At 49.4% G+C, this 17,282-nt stretch overlaps 1 protein-coding gene across 2 annotated transcripts; it reads left to right on the top strand.

Annotated features, from left to right (window-relative positions):
* The first annotated feature begins 734 nt into the window (after positions 1 to 734).
* On the top strand, positions 735 to 8,783 carry Zscan22 (zinc finger and SCAN domain containing 22). 2 transcript variants are annotated; one of them, XM_028884888.2, is made up of 4 exons: positions 735 to 861; positions 977 to 1,066; positions 2,880 to 3,360; positions 6,025 to 8,783. In XM_028884888.2, the coding sequence occupies exons 3-4, from the start codon at positions 2,958 to 2,960 to the stop codon at positions 7,101 to 7,103; spliced, it is 1,482 nt and encodes a 493-aa protein (XP_028740721.1). In that variant the 5' UTR covers positions 735 to 861; positions 977 to 1,066; positions 2,880 to 2,957; the 3' UTR covers positions 7,104 to 8,783. The 2 variants fall into 2 exon arrangements, with proteins under 2 accessions (XP_028740721.1, XP_028740724.1); XM_028884891.2 differs by lacking the exon at positions 977 to 1,066.
* Positions 8,784 to 17,282: the final 8,499 nt, after the last annotated feature.

The following is a 17,282-nucleotide window of genomic DNA, read 5'->3' as shown; positions in this document are numbered from 1 at the left end:
TTAGTACTGGTTGACTAAGATTGGTTAAATTCAAATAAAATGACAAAGGTTGAGAAGGGTTATAGCTTAGGGTTTAGCGTTGTGCTTAATGTGAATAAACCTCTGGATTCCCCAGCACCAAAAAAATAAGCCAACTGTGGCTGACAAGACGGCCAAGTGGGTACAAGTAGTTGCTGCCAAGACTGAGTTTGATCCCCAGAACTCACGTGGTAAACAGAGAGAACTGACTTCCACAAGCTGTCTCCTAACCTCTTCACTCGCATCATAGCACATACACCACCACCGCCACCACCACCACCACCCACGCACGCACACACTCACACACACACACATACGCACTAAATAAATGTAATTTTCTTTTAAATTATGTATATGGATGTTTTGCCTACTTGTATATCTGTGCAGCACTTGTGTGCCTGGTGCCTGCGAAAGCCTAAAGAGGGCACCAAAACTCCTGGAACTGCAGTTACATGGTTGTGAGCCATCAGAGGATGGCCCTCATTCACCTGCACCGTGCATGCTCCAACTTCCCGCGCATCCCACTCATAGCCACCTCTGTCCCAACAAACTGGATTCGGTACCCCAGATCCCGCATCAGGCACGCAGGCCTACAACTCCCAGTGGGGCCAGGGACTTGGCGCTGTGCTTTCTGGGACTTGTAGTCCCGGTGACGCACCCTGTGGCCATGCGCCTGCGCTAGGCATGTTGGGAGTTGTGGTCTCTGGTCACGAAGGCGCCTGTGTGTTCGTCATCAGGGCGCCTCCGGAATTGTCTGCTGGGAGTTCTGGAGACCCGGTGAGAACCGGAGCCCTGGCTCCGAGGGCTGAGAGCTGCGAACGCCCACGCCGAAGCTGACGGCCTGTGAGTCAGGATAGACGGAGTGTGGGGCGGACTGACTGAAGTGTGGGACGACTGACGAGTATAAGACTGACAAACAAAAAGTGGGACTGACCGACCGGTTGTATGTGCCCGACAGGTTGTGCTGTGTCTAGTGCATGCATCCTGGCCTTGTGTATCACGTCGAGTGAAGCGACCGAAAGAAATAGTGCTTTGATGGACTTTGTAGGTGAGTTTGTGACTGAGTTCAAGTGTGAGTGAAATCCTCTGTGTCTGTTTGAGGTGCTGACTAAAATGTTCCTTCCTGCCTCCCAAGCACTGGCTGTACACCACCGACACCAAATACTTGAGCTGCTTTTATTCCATCATAAAATATGTATTAATTGAGCTGGCCAGGGGATCCGCCTGTCTCTGCTTTCCTCTGTGCTGAGGTTGTGGACCTGCACAGCCATGCTAGGCTTATGAGCCCCGGGGATCCAAACTCAGGTCATGCAAGCACTTTACCCAACTGAACCATCTCCTTAGTCCAGTTGAAGTTACTTTATTCTTTCGTCTTATAATTATGTTTTTATGTGTATGAGTGTTTGGCCTACATGTATGTCTCTGTATCAAATGCATGCCTGGTGGAAACCAGAAGAGGATGTCAGATGACCCGAGACTGGAATTACAGGTAGTTGTGAGCCACTATGTGGGTGCTAGGAATGGAACCCAAGTCCTCTGGGAGAGCATCCAATGCTCTTTACTGCTGAGCCATCTCTCCAGCCCCGAAGTAGATTTTGTTTAACATGTGGCACCCAAGTGGAGAGCAAACGACAACGTACAAGAGTCAGTTCTCTCCTTCCATTGATGTGGTTCCTGCACCTTTACCATCCCATTGCCTGCCCCCCTTCTTTCTAACTTTATTGAATCTGTTATTTGATAATTTCATACATGTTGACATGCATTATCATTACTATAACACCCCGTCCCCATCTTACTCCTATCCCTGTTAGCCTCCTCCTCCTTACAGATCTTCCCACCTCATGACTGTTTTGTTCTTGAGACCTACTGAATTTAACCAGGATCATCTGTGACCATAGGTTTGAAACTCTCTGCTGCCGCTTAGTGAGTTCCTCCCTGTTGTATATTTTGTGTTGATTTTTTGTTTTTGGTTGGTTGGTAGTTGGTTGGTTGGTTGGTTTGATTTGGTTTTTGGTATGAGTGATCTATCTGCATGTGTCCGTGAATACCAGAAGAGGGCACCAGATCCCATTATAGATAAGTGAGCCACCATGTGGTTGGTGGGAATTGAACTCAGGGCCTCTGGAAGAGCAGCCAGTGCTCTTAACCTCTGAGCCATCTCTCCAGCCCCTGTTGTATATTTTGAATGCATAGAACCACTGAACATCATTCTCTACTCTTTTTTTTTTTTTTTAAAGATTTATTTATTTATTATGTATACAGTGTTCTGCATGCATGTGTCCTTGCAGGCCAGAAGAGGGCACCAGATCTCATTACAGGTGGTTGTGAGCCACCATGTGGTTTCTGGGAATTGAACTCAGGACCTCCGGAAGAGTAGTCAGTACTCTTAACCACTGAGCCATCTCTCCAGTCCCATTCTCTGCTCTTGAGTGGGTGCTGCCATGGTCGTTACACTCATCTTTTTTCTGTGTGAGAATGAGTGGCTTGGTGGCAAGCACCTTTACCTGATAATCCATTTCACCGGCCCAAATAAATACATTTAAAAAAGAAGCAAGGTAGGGGGCTAGAGAGATGGCTCAGTGGTTAAAAGACCTGGCTGCTCTTCCAGAGGACCTGGGTTCAATTCTCAGCACCCACATGGTAGCTCACTACTGTCTAATTGCAGCTCCAGGAGTTTGACACCTTCACACAGACACACATGCAAACAAAAACACCATTGCACATAAAATAAAAATTTAAAAAAAAAACGGCAAAGTAGTCAGGCATGGTAGTGCATGCACTGAGGAGGATGAGGCAGGAGGATGGTGAATTGGAGGCCAGTCTGGCTACCTCAAACCTGCACCTCCCCTCCCTCTCTTCAGATGGTGAAGCTCTAACATTTCTGCAGACCCAATTCTGAGGCTCCAGCCATCCTGTGTCTCACTGAGTTCATCTGCCCAATGGCCATCCCCAAGTGCCCTCTGAGCCCAGTACTCTGGGAACAGGACAGCTTCCTTCAGGTGAAGGTGAAAGAAGAGGAAGAAGCTGGCCTCTCCCAGAGCCAGGGATCCAGCCCTAGCCCTACTGCCCATCCTGAGGCCGCACGCCTCCGCTTCCGGCACTTCCGCTATGAGGAGGCATCCAGCCCCCATCAGGCGCTGGCACAACTCCGAGAGTTATGTTGCCAGTGGCTGAGGCCAGAGTCGTCCTCCAAAGAACAGATGCTGGAGTTGCTGGTGCTGGAGCAGTTCCTGGGTGCACTGCCCCCTGAGATCCAGGCCTGGGTCGGGGCTCAGTGCCCGAGGAGTGGGAAAGAGGCTGCCGTTCTGGTGGAGGATCTGACTCAACTGCTGGACAAGAGAGGTAAGGAGGAGCAGCAGGCGGGTAGTCGGTCACAGAGAGCTCTGGCACAACCGGCCTAGAATATAGGCGGTCAAGCTCTACTTAGGGATTGCTCGCTCGGGTGCTCATTCTCACATTGGTGCCTTAGCCATGGTTACAAGTGACCCAATCCCAAGCAATTAAGGGTAAAGGGCTTAGCTATAGCGGTATCCAGAAGATGCACTCAGGGAGCACTTGACACTCAGGCTGCTTGCTCTCACCCACTCTCACATTCTATATCTCCATTCGGTCTGGGTTTTTCTACATTAGCTTTATTTTATTTTATTTTCCTAAAGACAAGGTCTCTTGTACCAAAGCTAACTTCAAATTTGCTACATAGCTGAGCATGACCTTGAACTCCTGATCCTCCTGCCTCCACCTCCCAGATGCGGGCATTACAGGCATGTGCCGCCACACCTTTAGATGGTACTAGGGATCGAACCCAGGGCTTCCATGCATGTAGTAAGCACTCTGCCAGCTGAGCCACATCGCTGGCTTATCAGCATCTCCCCAAGGAGAACAAAGGTAGCCCATTGGCCCCTGACTTGTTTATTACACAAGTGGGTAGGGAAAAAACAGCAAGCAGTGTCTGGTGTGAGCTTCACTGAACCAGTCAGCTCCTGTGCAACTAATAGTGAGCCTGGGGCACTTCCCCGAAGGAAGTGTAGGCCCAGAGGAAATGACTGGATGCCTTGAGCGAGAGGGAGGGGGGAAGAAAGAAGTACCCCTGTGTATCCTCTGTGGCCTTCCCTGTGCTAGCCTACAGGATCTGGGGGTGGTTAGATGGCTCTGAACTGGAGTGGGTACTTGCCATTCAAGGAGACCCACACCTATATGCCCCGCCCAGAGAAATCTGGTTGGATGCAGGGACCCAAGCACTGTACATTCTAGTCCAGGAGCAAGTCCCAATCTGGCTGCAAGCTGGATGATCAAGTGCAAGTCCCTCAGAATCTCTACTAATCCTATGATTTTATCCACTTAGTCATTTATTGAGACCGGGTCTTACTATGTAGCTCTTGGCTTGGAACTACTATATAGTACTATGGCTTGGAACAAGCTGTATAGACCAGCTGGCCTTGAACTCAGAGATCCTCCTGGCTCTGTCTCCGAAGTGCTGGGACTAAAGGCATGCTTGACCATGCATAATCCTGTGATCCTGTACCTGGAACTCAGCACCTCTGCTGGGCCTCAGTCTCCTCATCTACAGTGGAACCACGGAGTACCTCCTTCTGGAAAGGAAGTGAAGCAGTGCACTTGGAGTCTAGCACATAACAAAACCTTTATAAGCCAGCAGCCCTGGCAAACCAGCAGTATCACAAACTACTGTCCAGACGATGGCAGTGTTAAAGCTTAAGGATTGACAACTTGGCGGCTCAAAGTCTGGGGTGAGAGCCCTGTTCCTGAGTCTACTCAGCTCAAGTGTAGACTAGAACAACAGCTACTGCATCCTTCTCTGACTCATCCCTGGGATTCATCTGTAAATGTTGCCAGATGAAGTATCCTCAGATACCCTTTGCACCCTTGAAGGGCGGGGCGGGGCAGTGCAGGTGTGCCTCTACCTCCTATTTACTCAGATCTGGGAATTTCAGAAGCAAATCACCCACTAACCATAGCAGCAGATGTCTACGTAGAGTTCTGCTGTGAGAAATGACATCACGGGCATCTGGACTGATTCTCATTTAGCCGCTATTCCCAAAGACAGCAGTTGACTTTAAGGAACAGAGCCTGGACTCACAAAACCTGGCATTGCCCAAGATTGCCAGGAGGAGGTGCACAGCAAGACCTAGCTCCCTCCACTCCTGTTTCTTTCAGATCTTGACCACACAAAAGTTTTCCTTTTGGCGTTTTAGCCAGATCAGGAGCCTTGACAAGATGGATGGCTTGATTGGGTGAAGAAAAATCAGAACCATGATACAGTTTAGGGTAGTATAAGAGTACAGCCCTGAGTCCTTTTTCTTACCCAAGACACCAAAGAGGAAACTTCCCTGTAACATGAAATCAAATAGGCCTTTTAATAAAAAACCGGGTACCAGATTATTGGGGTAAATGCTGAAAGATCAGAGAGACAAAGGAACAGGCCACAGCCACCACCTTTTATCTCACCAACTCCTCAGCCTGAAAAAAAACTTCTAGTTCCTGTCTCCTCATGCCTTATATACCTCTCTGCCCAACCATCACTTCCTGGGATTAAAGGCTTCCTTTAATGTGCTGCCCAAGCAAAGGCATGAGATCTCAAGTGCTGGGATTAAAGGTGTGTGATTCCCAAGTACTGGGATTAAAGGTGTGTGCCACCACTACCTGGCTCCGTTTCTTTCCTAGACTGAGTCAATCTCATGTATTTCAGGGTGGCTTTGAACTCACAGAGATCCAGACAGATCTCTGCCTCCTGAATGCTAGGATTAAAAGTGTGTGCCACCACTGTCTGGCATCCATGTTTAATCTAGTGGCCTGTTCTGTTCTCTGATCTTCAGGCAAATTTTATTAGGGTACACAATATATCACTACACTTCTTTGGAAATGAAGCCATATGACAAGAGTGATCCACATCTCCCCTTTCAGAATGAGTGAGCAGGTCCTCAAACAGATGGAGAGGCTTGTGTGATGATCTGTGGTGGGGAAGTAACAGTATGATTTGAATGATTCCAGGATGGGAGCCAGAAGTGGAACATGAAGAGGCAAGTTGCAAACAGAGCAGTACAGATGAGTTAGAACCACCAGACATGGCCACTGAAACACTAATAAGAGGTGTTTCCCCAAAATCCACCTTGGCCCACACTTGTAAGCCTGAGAGCAGCTCTGAGAGCCAGTCAGAGCTCCTAGGAGCACTCTGGATGAAGTCTGCTGCCCAAGAGATGGATTTCAGAAAAGACCTGGAGCCTCCCACGGATGCCCCCAAAGACCAGCCTGGCCATGAGTCTGATGCCTCAGGAAACAGTTCCAACATGTGGCCCAACTTCTCTTCCCAAGACAAGTCTCCTTCAGAGGAGAAATTTGGCCCATTGCATGGTTATGGGACAGTAGCTCCAGATACATACTTAGGAAAGAAGCCCTCCAGGTACGGAGAATGTGTGAGAACATTCCAGAATGCCTCAGCCCTGGAGGCCCACCAGAAGAGCCACTCTGAGAAGATGCCCTATGCCTGTATTGAGTGTGGGAAGGCCTTCAGCCGGAGCACCCACCTTGCCCAACACCAGGTTGTCCACACAGGAGCAAAGCCCCATGCGTGTAAAGAGTGTGGGAAAGCCTTCCGAAGAGTCACCCACCTGACACAGCACCAGAGGATTCATACGGGAGAGAAGCCCTATAAGTGTGAGGAGTGTGGCAAAACCTTCAGCCGCAGCACCCACCTCACGCAACATCAGCGGGTGCACACGGGGGAGCGGCCCTACGAGTGTGACATGTGCGGCAAGGCCTTCAGCCAGAGCACCCACCTGACACAGCACCAGCGCATCCACACTGGGGAGAAGCCCTACAGGTGTGAGGTGTGTGGGAGAGCCTTCAGTGACTGCTCAGCTCTGGTCCGGCACCTGAGAATCCACTCCGGAGAGAAGCCCTATCAGTGTAAGGACTGCCCAAAGGCCTTCGCCCAGAGCTCCTCCCTCATTGAGCACCAGCGTACCCACACGGGAGAGAAACCTTATAAGTGCAGTGACTGTGGGAAAGCTTTCAGCCGCAGCTCAGCTCTCATGGTCCACCTCAAGATCCACATCACTGTGCTTCAGTGACTGGAATCACCGCAGCACAGCCTCCCTCAGAGGCTTGACCGCTAAGAAACCCTGAGTTCCACAGGAGCCAGGATCCCCACTGGTTGGAAACTGTGTCACCCAGTGTCTAAGGGCAGACTGGGGCCATCTGGGAACGCCTCTACATTTGAGAGCCCAGGTGAAGTCCCCTAATGAACACAGAGATTCAGACCAATTGAGGAAGCTTCTAGAAGCTTCCTATTGCCCTTTCTATCCCACTCAGGCTGGTCCCAGAGAAAAGACACCTGAGCTAAGAATCTGCATGGGTTCTTGGAACCAGAACAAGTAAAGCTGGTTTCGGTCTGGGCTCAGGTGACCCAAGATCCTCTGGGTAGGAAGACTCAAGCTTCATGTTCTCACATGGCTACTGTTCTTGCCAGTTCCTGTACTGTTCAGCTTGGAAAGGACATCTTCCAGGCCCACTCTGTGCCTTCCTACCTGCTTCCCCACCACATTAATGGATGCCTAACTGCAAGACAGACACAAGAGGCTGCCTCTCCCGTGAAGCCCTCTCCATGCCATCCTGATTGTGTTTTCCCTGTTTTCATCCACAACAGTACTTGACACTTGCCCGATCTCTGTCTTTTCCTCCCACGTCTTCCTTTCACATCTCATAGACTCCAGCCCTGTGGATTCACCTCAGGTTCATCTCTAGCCCAGCCCCTCCTCCAGCATCACTGTCTGTGAGCTCTGATTGCCTCCCACTGGATTTTTATCAGGGTCCTTTCTCAGCCCTTCCTGCCTTCATTCCATCCCCACCCACTTTCTTCCTGCTGCAAGCTGCTACCCAAATCATGTTGTGTCATTCCATGGCAGGAAGTTGTCCAGTGAGTCACCTTTTCAGTAAACCTTGTTGAGTGAGGTACAAATATGCCAGGATATGTGTCAGTCGCTTTGGCCCAAGCAATTGCTCCGATTATCCTCAAATGCGTATATGAATGTTTGTCTTTGTCGCACAGTGATGTAAAAATGGTTTCAAAGTACTGGTCTGCCTGTTGGGCAAACTACACTCCTTGCCTGTTGTCTGTGTTTGCTCCAAACCTGGCCTCCTCTTGCCTCTCCCACTCCTCTAGCCTCACCTCCCACATGCCAGCCATACTCTCTCCCACCTGTGTGCCTTCCTACCTGTCCCTGGAACCCTCATGCCCTCTCTCCTCTGTGATATCTCAGATGTCCTTGAGAAGCTTCCCCAGCCATTTTGAGCTGACTTCATCTTGCCTGACGCTCTCTTGCTGCCGTGGTGCCCCATTCATAACTGTCTTAAACCTCTGACCATGTCATTGTACTTGCACTTCTTACAGAATGCACAGGCCAGCGCTCCCAAGGACACAAAACAGCTCATGCTGTGGACACAGTGCACAAGATGCTCCAACCCTTTGCAGTGTCTCCAGGATGAGTGTGACCAGTACCTCCCTTGGGTAGTTACTGTCCTCCACCCATGTTTTCTTCATAAAGACATTTATGGAAAGGCCTCTGTTCCCACATAAGCCCAGCTGCAGTAGTCAAAACAACATGGCAATACTGAGTCTTCCTTGCCTTGGGTGCCATAGACTTAGGGATGCCAGCACTCTGCTAGTCTCTTTACTCTGCCTGCCTTTGTTTCCCTCAGAAAGACGAGCTGCAAACTGGAGAATTTCAATAAAAATACTGAAATTCCTACCACATTGCATACAGGGTGGGCTGCTCCAATGTCTGCATTTGCTTCTGTGTGGCCAGTGGAGGGAGTCCTCCAGGCCAAGGTCACACTGCAGGCCCATACACAGGGCTACTCCACAGAGGGGTTAGATGCAGAGTATTTAGGTAGGACTGAGAACCCACCCCCCGGTTTGCAGGATTACAGGCCCCTGTGTATGTGGTAGAGCTGTGTCCTGGGGTGGAAACAATGCATGAATACAAAGTTCACACATACAGGCCTTCTCTTCACAAGGTAGTCTGTGATACTGAAAGAGACAGCCCAGGCCAGACAGGCCGGCACCCACTGGGCTCTGATCTCTAGAACACAGAGCTTTCAGGTCTTTAGACCCAAGGCTCTGAGACCCAGGGCCAACAACTGTAACGCAGGCTGCTGTGGAGGGTTAAGAAATTCCCATACCAACTGCCACCGAGATCGGAGGAATACAGACATCTAGGTCCACACAAGAGCTCTAACACTAATAAGGCCAAGGCTGGGGATACTCAAGGTCTTCGCAAGGATTGTAACACTAGGGGGCGCCCGTCGGCTGCTGTTCCCACAAGGTTTAAGCGGGCTGCAGACGAGTAACAAGGGAAACGCTACCAAGACCAGCACATGAACAGTGTCTACTAGCCTACCCACGGTTCTATCTGGGTGAAGCAGGAGCATCACAGACGACTGATGATTCACACAAAAGTGCCTAGTCCGAGGCAGCCTCGTCTCTTCCGGTCACAGGTCAACCTTACCCCAACTGACAGTCCCAAGCTCAAACCTAGGTTGTCTGTCCTATAGTATACACGCAGTGAGAAGGACGATGTAGGACGCCGCAGGACATAAGTGTCCTTTTTGTGCAGGCGTGAGTGTCTTCTGCACCTGTGTGTGTCTCTTCATGGTCTCTGCGTGGGCACTTGGAACTACGGTGTCAGACTGCCCTTATAGTGAAGTGCAGGCAAGAAATAACATTTAGAAGAGAAAATTACTTGAGGGACATCTGAGAGCAGCACTAGAGCTTGCAGGAAGGGCAATAATGGGTTCTTCCAGCCTCTTTGAGAAGAGGACATTGCAGCTGAGTCTGAAGCAGACAGAAAATGTCTTAAGGCAACTGGAAAGGGAAACAGCAAATGCAAAGGCCAGGTGGCGGGGTGTGAAGCAATGGCGCGCGGGGAGGGGGACGGCGCTGTTCCCAGGCTTTGGCCACCAGGAAGCAGGTGCTCGGCTCTCAAGAGCCCTTGACGGCCACGTCAGTAATAGGCCCGGCACCTCCCTTCATGAGTTTCCATCTCCCAGCCACTGTAGGGTCCAGGAAGCCAGCAGATCTGTGCAGAATTGAATGTCCAGAATGCAAACGCGAGACAAGACCTGGAGCAAAAGGTTCGGGCTGCAAGTGTGCTGTTTCGCGCCTCCACCCTAATACCACGCTTGGGGAGGAGCTGGCGGCCCCATTAAGGGCCCGAAGGTTTCCGTTTTGAAGACCAGAGCAGCAGGACTGGACAGAACGCCACATACTCTTTAGCAACTGCCAGCACCAGATAGCAAAGGGCCTCAGGGCTTGGGACCTGAGCGGGGGGTGGGAGGGCGCAATGCCTGGTGGGAAATGTAGTCCTGTGGAATCCCTTCCTGTATGCTAATTGAGGGAGAGGCTGTATGTCTTGGCAACAGGGTCAGGCGATCCCCTGCCAACCCATAAATGGATCACTAACCTGCGTTATCAAGGAGATGGTGACTGCTAGGCTCAGGTAAAAATTAGAAGACTCCTGGAAAGTACTAAGATATCCCAGTGAGCAGGCCCTCCACGCTGGTGAAATCTGGTCTTTAGAAGTGGAACTGACCACTGAGTATCAAAGTTCCCTTGATAACTAAGTGCAGCCAGTGTGAAGAAGAACAAAAGCCCCCTAGGTTGCATGAACCCTATTTATTCTCCTGGTCTTGGATAAAATGGCCTGGCCAGGCCAACTGCCTTTTGTCAATTCTCATAATGCCCCCCATCCTGTGATTTCTGCTTTCATCAGATTTATTATTTTGAGACAAGATCTCATATAGTTCAGGCTGACCTGGAACTCACTGTGTAACCAAGGATAACTGAATTTCTGATTCTCCTGCCTCCACTTCCCAGGGGCTGGAATTACAGGCAAGAACTACCACACCTGTCTATACCAGAATGGTGAATGCTGGTCCTAAAGAGATGGCTCAGTGGTTAAAAGCACTGACTGCCCTTCCAGAGGATATGGTGACTCAAGGCCTTTACTCCCCAGCACTCCAGAGGCAGAGGCCAGAAGATCTTTTTTAAGTTTGAGGCTAGCCTGGTCTACATGGTGAATTCCAGGCCAGGCAGGGCTACATAGTGAGACCCTGTCTCAGAAACCAAAACAAACAAAACAACAACAAAGAAAAGAAAAAAAGACAGAAAGTAAAATGTTTCCAGTCTATGTTATTATTCCTATGCTCAGGATACTGCCCAGTGAGTCAGTCGACTTGCTGTTGCCTGCAAGATGCAGGACTCTCGGCTCTGCCTGCATGCCACCATGCTCCCCATCATGATGACAATGGACTGAACCTCTGAAACTGTAAGTGAGACACCTCAATTAAATATTTTCTTTGTAAGAGTTGCCATGGTCATGGTGTCTCTTCACAGCAATAAAAACCTAACTAAGACAGGGTGCCACCAGCCAAAACAAAGGATTCCTTTTTTTTTTTTTTTGGTTTTCGGAGACAGGATTTCTCTTGTGTAGCTTTGCACCTTTCCTGGAACTCACTTGGTAGCCCAGGCTGGCCTCGAACTCACAGAGATCCGCCTGCCTCTGCCTCCTGAGTGCTGGGATTAAAGGTGTGCGCCACCACCGCCCGGCCAAAACAAAGGATTCCACAAAGGAGAAAGTAGAAACTTGATAAAGCCATGAGTTGAACTGAAGCATGGGCAAATTAAGTGTGGCTACCTTGCTGAAGAAAATCTCTCTCTGATGCAAGCAACCTGTTATCATCTATAAATCCTCTGGGAGGAGAATGGCCTCATAAAGCACCCCCCCCCTTCCTTAGCAGAAAGAGTATCCTGGTAATCATAGCTGTGGACAGTTTGAGGGCAATGGCCATGTTCTGCCCAGAGGACAGAATTCCACAATTCTCTGCTTTGAAGTGCCTTTCCTATAACAAGTATGCCTCCCTGGCACTTGAGCTGCCTTTTAGGAGCCTTTCCCCTGCTGGGTTGCCTCACCCAGCCTTGATGCAGGGGGAGGAGCTTGGTCCTGCCTCAACTTGGCGTGCCATGCTTTGTTGATGCCATAGGAGGCCAGCCCCTTTCTGAACAGAAATGGAGAAGTGGATGGGGGGGGGGGTACGTGGGAGGCGGGAGGAGGAAATGGGAGGAGAGGAGGGAGGGGAAACTGCAGTATGTAAAATAAATGAAAAAATGTAATTTAAAAAAAAACAAAAAAACAAAAACAAGTATGCCTCCCATGTCCGGCCATGGTTGGACATGCTGCTTGGTTGCAAGAACAAAGGCCCAGAGCAGTGGGAATAGTCAGCTTGTCTGCCATGGAGTCTACAGAGGGGGAGACAGAACTATGCTGCAGGAGCTCAGGGAGCAACAGAGATGCCTGTCATTGGTTCATTCTTTGTTCTTTTTTTTTTTTTTTTTTTTTTTTTACATCTACTAATCTCTTATGTGGGTGTATGCTGAACCATCTCACCAACCCCATTTTGCTTGCTTGTGTGTCCTTAAGATGTATTTATTGTTGTGGGGAGCATACATGTGGAGATTAGAGGACAATTTTGAGCAAGTTGTCTCTTTCCACTTTTTTTTTTTTCTTTAATTTTTTCAAGACAGGGTTTCTCTGTATAACAGCCCTGGCTGTCCTGGAACTCACTCTGTAGACCAGGCTAGCCTCAAACTCACAGAGATCCACCTGCCTCTGCCTCCCAAGTGCTTGGGATTAAAGGTGTGCACCACCATCACCTGGCTCTTTCCACCTTCTTTTGAGGTAGGTTTTCTTGTGTCTGCCACTGCACGGCCAATGCTCCTGTTTCCTCATCCCATCTTATTACAAGTAATAACATGATTATGCAATATGCAGAATATCCTTGGAAGAGGTTGAAGAGCAGAGTAAATTCTTCCCTAGGTCATGCCAGGTCCACAAAAAAAGGACCAAATTTAGGCACCTGCAGAGCTGTGGGAGACACAGTGCAGGGAGTACAGGTCAGGAAAGATAGAAGACTTCATGTTCTAGAGCCAGCCTCCTTAACTCTTGTCCTTCCCTTCTTTTGCTGAGAAACCATTACTCCATCTCTCTAGCCTGTCATGGCTATGTAAAGTGGGGTGTCTGTGCCATAAGGTTGTCCTGAAGAATAAATGATCTGTATTGTCTATATAGAGTTTGCAGGGGGTTTACCACAGGATGAGTCCAACTAGGAAGGCACCAATGAATGAGGAGGGCTGGCAATCCAGATTGGCACCATAGAGCTGTCAGGAGTCTCTCCAAGGTGTGAAGGAAGCAAAGGCCAATCAGGGCAGAGGTGGTTTCTAAGGCATTTTAGTTTCCTGTGAATGGTGACTTAGAACAACAGCAATGTATTCCATAATTCTGAAAGCCAGAAGTTCAAAAATCAAGGTATTGTAGGATCCTGTGCCCCATGGAGGCTGGAGGAAAGGATGTTTTCATACCAATTCCAATTTCTAATGATTGGTGGCACAGCCCTTTAATCCCAGCACTCAGGAGGCAGAGGCAGGAGGATCTCTGTGATTTGGAGGCTAGCCTGGTCTTTATAGTGAGCTCCAGGACAGCCAAGGCTACATAGAGAGACCCTGTCCAAAAAAAAGGAAAAGGGAAAAAAAAAAACTAAACCAATTTCTGGTGGCTCCGGGTATTTCTTGGCTTGTGGCTGCATCACTTCAATTTCTGCTTCTGTGGTCACATAGCCTTTCCTCTGTCCACTTTTTCCTTCTCCTCTCTTTCCCTCTTACTGCTAAAATGCTTTCCAAGGGGAAGATGCAAGCAGTGTCTACTCAGTCTCCTAAGGTTCCAATGGCAAACCAAGGCACATTTCACCAAACTTCACCCTGGGGAACCAGTATGAGTTTCCTGGGTTTCCTTACAAGGCACAGGTGAAAGGTTACTTAGAGGGGTGCAGATACTCCTCCCCCAACAGGCCCCACCTTAAAGCCTTTATCCAGTAGAAAGAATGGTTTCCCCATGGCTGCATAGAAGGTGCCTCCCTCCCCGAGTCTTCCTGGCCTATATATTCTGGCCCCTTCAAGACAACGTGCAATTAAGGCAGAGTTGCGTACAACTATATACTTAGGTGAGATCTTATGACCCTTCCCAACCCTCCAAGTCTAGATTGTATATTTCTGCAAGGGGCTCAGCTGAACTCCCCCAAATGGTGGTTTCTTGACTCTGAGGATAGCCAAAACCTCCTCCCCAACATCCCATTTTTTTGTGGGATGGTTGGTGCTGGGGATCTAACAGTTTCTTACATATAGGCAATGGTTCTGTCTCTTACAAAGGCCCGTCTCAGTAATCCAGGATGATTTCATCATTAGATACTTGCATACATCCTAGTTTGAAAAGGTCACATTCACAGTCTGAATATTAGAACAGGAACAGACCTTTCTGGCGGAAGGGGAGCACTATCCCACCCACCTAGACAGCAAAGATAGCCAGGCCAGAGTGGATGGTGATGATGGATCTATCTGTCATGGATGTGAGGCCAAGTTTGGGACTCAGTAGGTCTAGACTGGTCTCTACCAGGTAGATGGACTTATCCAATACCACACATTCCAAAGCAGGTGAAAATCAGGTGAATGATTTAAACAGACTTCTACAGTATCATCAGCAAGAGCCATGAGGAGCCATCATGAGACTGAAAATTGTAGGAAGGCAGGATTGTAGCCCTGTCCACAGATAGAGTAACTACCCAAGTGCCCTGATGCCTGCCATGAGGTGGGTGTAACAGACCCTGAGACCTTAGCACAACTGACTCCATGATGGAAGTACCATTCAGGCCATAAAACTCAGCACATGGACAGCACCACCTGCCAAAACAAAAACAGAGACCTACCCATCAAAGCCCATAGTTCCTAGAAAGCCTCTAAATGTACTAACCTTGCTTTTTGGCTTCTGTAGTTCTGCTTCTGCCTAAAAATGTTCTTGTTAACTGAAATATGTCAACCCAGGATATGGCTTTTGTGCTTAAAAGCTCACCCTGAGAAAGGCTTGGGGCTATACGGGGATCCCACCCAGGATAGTCATCAGCTGATAATAAAGACTTTCTATTGGCTTAAATCTGTGTCCAAGTATTTTTTCTTTGATGGATACCCCACAACAGTTGGGAGGCAGAAACAACAAACATGGTGGGGCACGCCTTTAGTCCCAGTACTCGGGAGGCAGAGCATGCACATCTCTGAGTTCAAGGCCAGCCTGGTTTACAGAGCAAATTCCAGGACAGCCTCTAAAGCTACACAGAAAAACACTGTCTTGAAAAATAAATAAAATAAAATAAGAAAGAATCTTAGGGATGCTCTAATCCCAACTTTTCTTTTTATTGTATTTTGAGACAGGGTTTCTCTGTGTAGCTTTGGAGCCTTTCCTGAAACTCATTCTGTACCCCAGGCTGGCCTTGAACTCACAGAAATCCGCTTGCCTCTGCCTCCCGAGTGCTGGGATTAAAGGCGTGGTCACCACTGCCTGACTTCTAACCGCAACTTTTGAGAGGCAGAGACAGATCTGAGTTCAAGGCCAGTTTGGTCTACACAGCAATTTGCAAGCTAGCCAGGCTACATAATGAGACTTTGTTGCAAAATATTAATAATAATTCTTACCGCTTTGGTTGTTGTTGTGAAGTAGAATCTCATGTAGCCCAAACTGGCCTTAAACTCACGTGTAGTAGAAGGTGGCCCTAAACTCTCAGTTCTCCTGCTTCTACTTCCCAAATGCTGGGCTGTCAGGTGTGCACCACCACCCCTGGCTTGAGCAAACTGAATTTTACCTTTGCAAGTCAATGTCTGGAGTATTTCTCTTAACCTACGGGCCATATTCAGGAGCTCCTCACTTCATGAGGTCTATAAAAATGCCCATTATCAACCATTATGGTGAAGCCAAGGCTTTCAAGGTAGGGTAACACTCCGCTCCTCCCCAGCCCCACTCCCAAAACAACCACAAGCAAGGCGCAGCCTTAAAATCTGCAGCTCAGAGACTGGCTAATTAGGTAGGATTCCTGACAATCCCCTTTTCCCTCCGACCCCACACATAAAGCGTGAACTGAGATCAAAAGGAACTTTTTTTTAAGGTTTATTTATTATGTATACAGTGTTCTGCCTGCATCCCAGAAAAGGGCACCAGATCTCATTACAGATGGTTGTGAGCCACCATGGGGTTGCTGAGAATTGAACCCAGGACCTCTGACAGAGCAGCCAGTGCTCTTAACCTCTAAGCCATCTCTCCAGCCCCCAGAAGGAACTCTTATCCCAGCAGACGCCCTGAGAAAGTTCAGGAGCTATCCGCTCCCAGAGCTGACCTGTTCATAAAGACCATTTTAAGAGTAGCTGGGGAAGAGGATAGAGGCCTGTGTAGGGTGGTTAACTTATTTCTGTATAGTGACTATTTCCCATTCTGTCCTTAGGCGATAAACGCAGAGGTCAGCCTAGTTAAAAGACCCCACCTGTGCCTGGAGGTGGGGGCGCACGCCTTTAATTCCTGCTCCAGGAAGGCAGAGGCAGGCGGATCTCTGCGACGTTCGGCCCAGCCTGGTCTACAAAGCGAGTTCCAAGACAGCAAGGGGAACACAGAGAAACCCTGTCTGGAAAAAGCAAAACAACCAAAGACACCTCAGTCTGCAGGCAACGAGTCCCGGTTATAAACCTCGAGTCGCCGGGATCTCAGATGAGATCCCCGGTGCCGACAATCTCAACCCCCTCCAGAACTCCCTCTCTCTGTGACCCTCCCCCGGGCGGGTCACACAGCTGCTGATTGGTGGTCAGAGTCTCGTGTCCTGAGAAAAAAAAAGGCGGACAAGAGAAGCCACAGTGCTTAAGATGGAAGTGGTCCCATACCGGAAGCCTGGGACACGACGAGCTCCGCTGGCCCGGAAGGTAGAGAGGGTGGGGCCGATGCTTGCGGACCCGGATCAGTGGTGACCACCAGACCCGACCCCACCAAGAAACACTGAGCCGACCTGGCTGCCTTAGCTAGGAACCCACGGCCCCTGGCGCCTACGGCCCTGGCGCCTTGGCTCTGCAGCCCGTTGGCCGTGAGCGTGGACTGGACGTCTGCCCTTTTTAAATATGGCGGTGTTCGTTTCGCGGGCGTTTCTGCGCATGCTCACCGCCTCACACGCTCGGCCCGTACTTCAGACATCCGCCAGAAGATGGTTGTGGCGCTGTTTCTGAAAGTGCACATGCGCTGTACAGCTCAAAGGGCGCGTCTCACCCTAACTCCGGACTGGTCCCGGAGCACGTTTGTCCCTCTGCGCATGCGTCCCTGCCTCTGACCCGGAAGTTT

This window comes from Peromyscus leucopus, chromosome 1, assembly GCF_004664715.2.
Source record: "Peromyscus leucopus breed LL Stock chromosome 1, UCI_PerLeu_2.1, whole genome shotgun sequence".
NCBI classification, from domain to species: Eukaryota; Metazoa; Chordata; class Mammalia; order Rodentia; family Cricetidae; genus Peromyscus; species Peromyscus leucopus.
This window is presented reverse-complemented; position numbering and strand designations above follow the sequence as displayed.

What these genes read in the sequence shown, in the direction of transcription:
- Zscan22 (XM_028884891.2), top strand. Translation starts at nt 2,958, where the DNA reads ATGGCCATCCCCAAGTGCCCTCTGAGCCCAGTACTCTGGGAACAGGAC. An exon ending in TCAACTGCTGGACAAGAGAG is followed by an intron (nt 3,361 to 6,024) that starts GTAAGGAGGAGC and finishes GAATGATTCCAG; the next exon opens with GATGGGAGCCAGAAGTGGAA.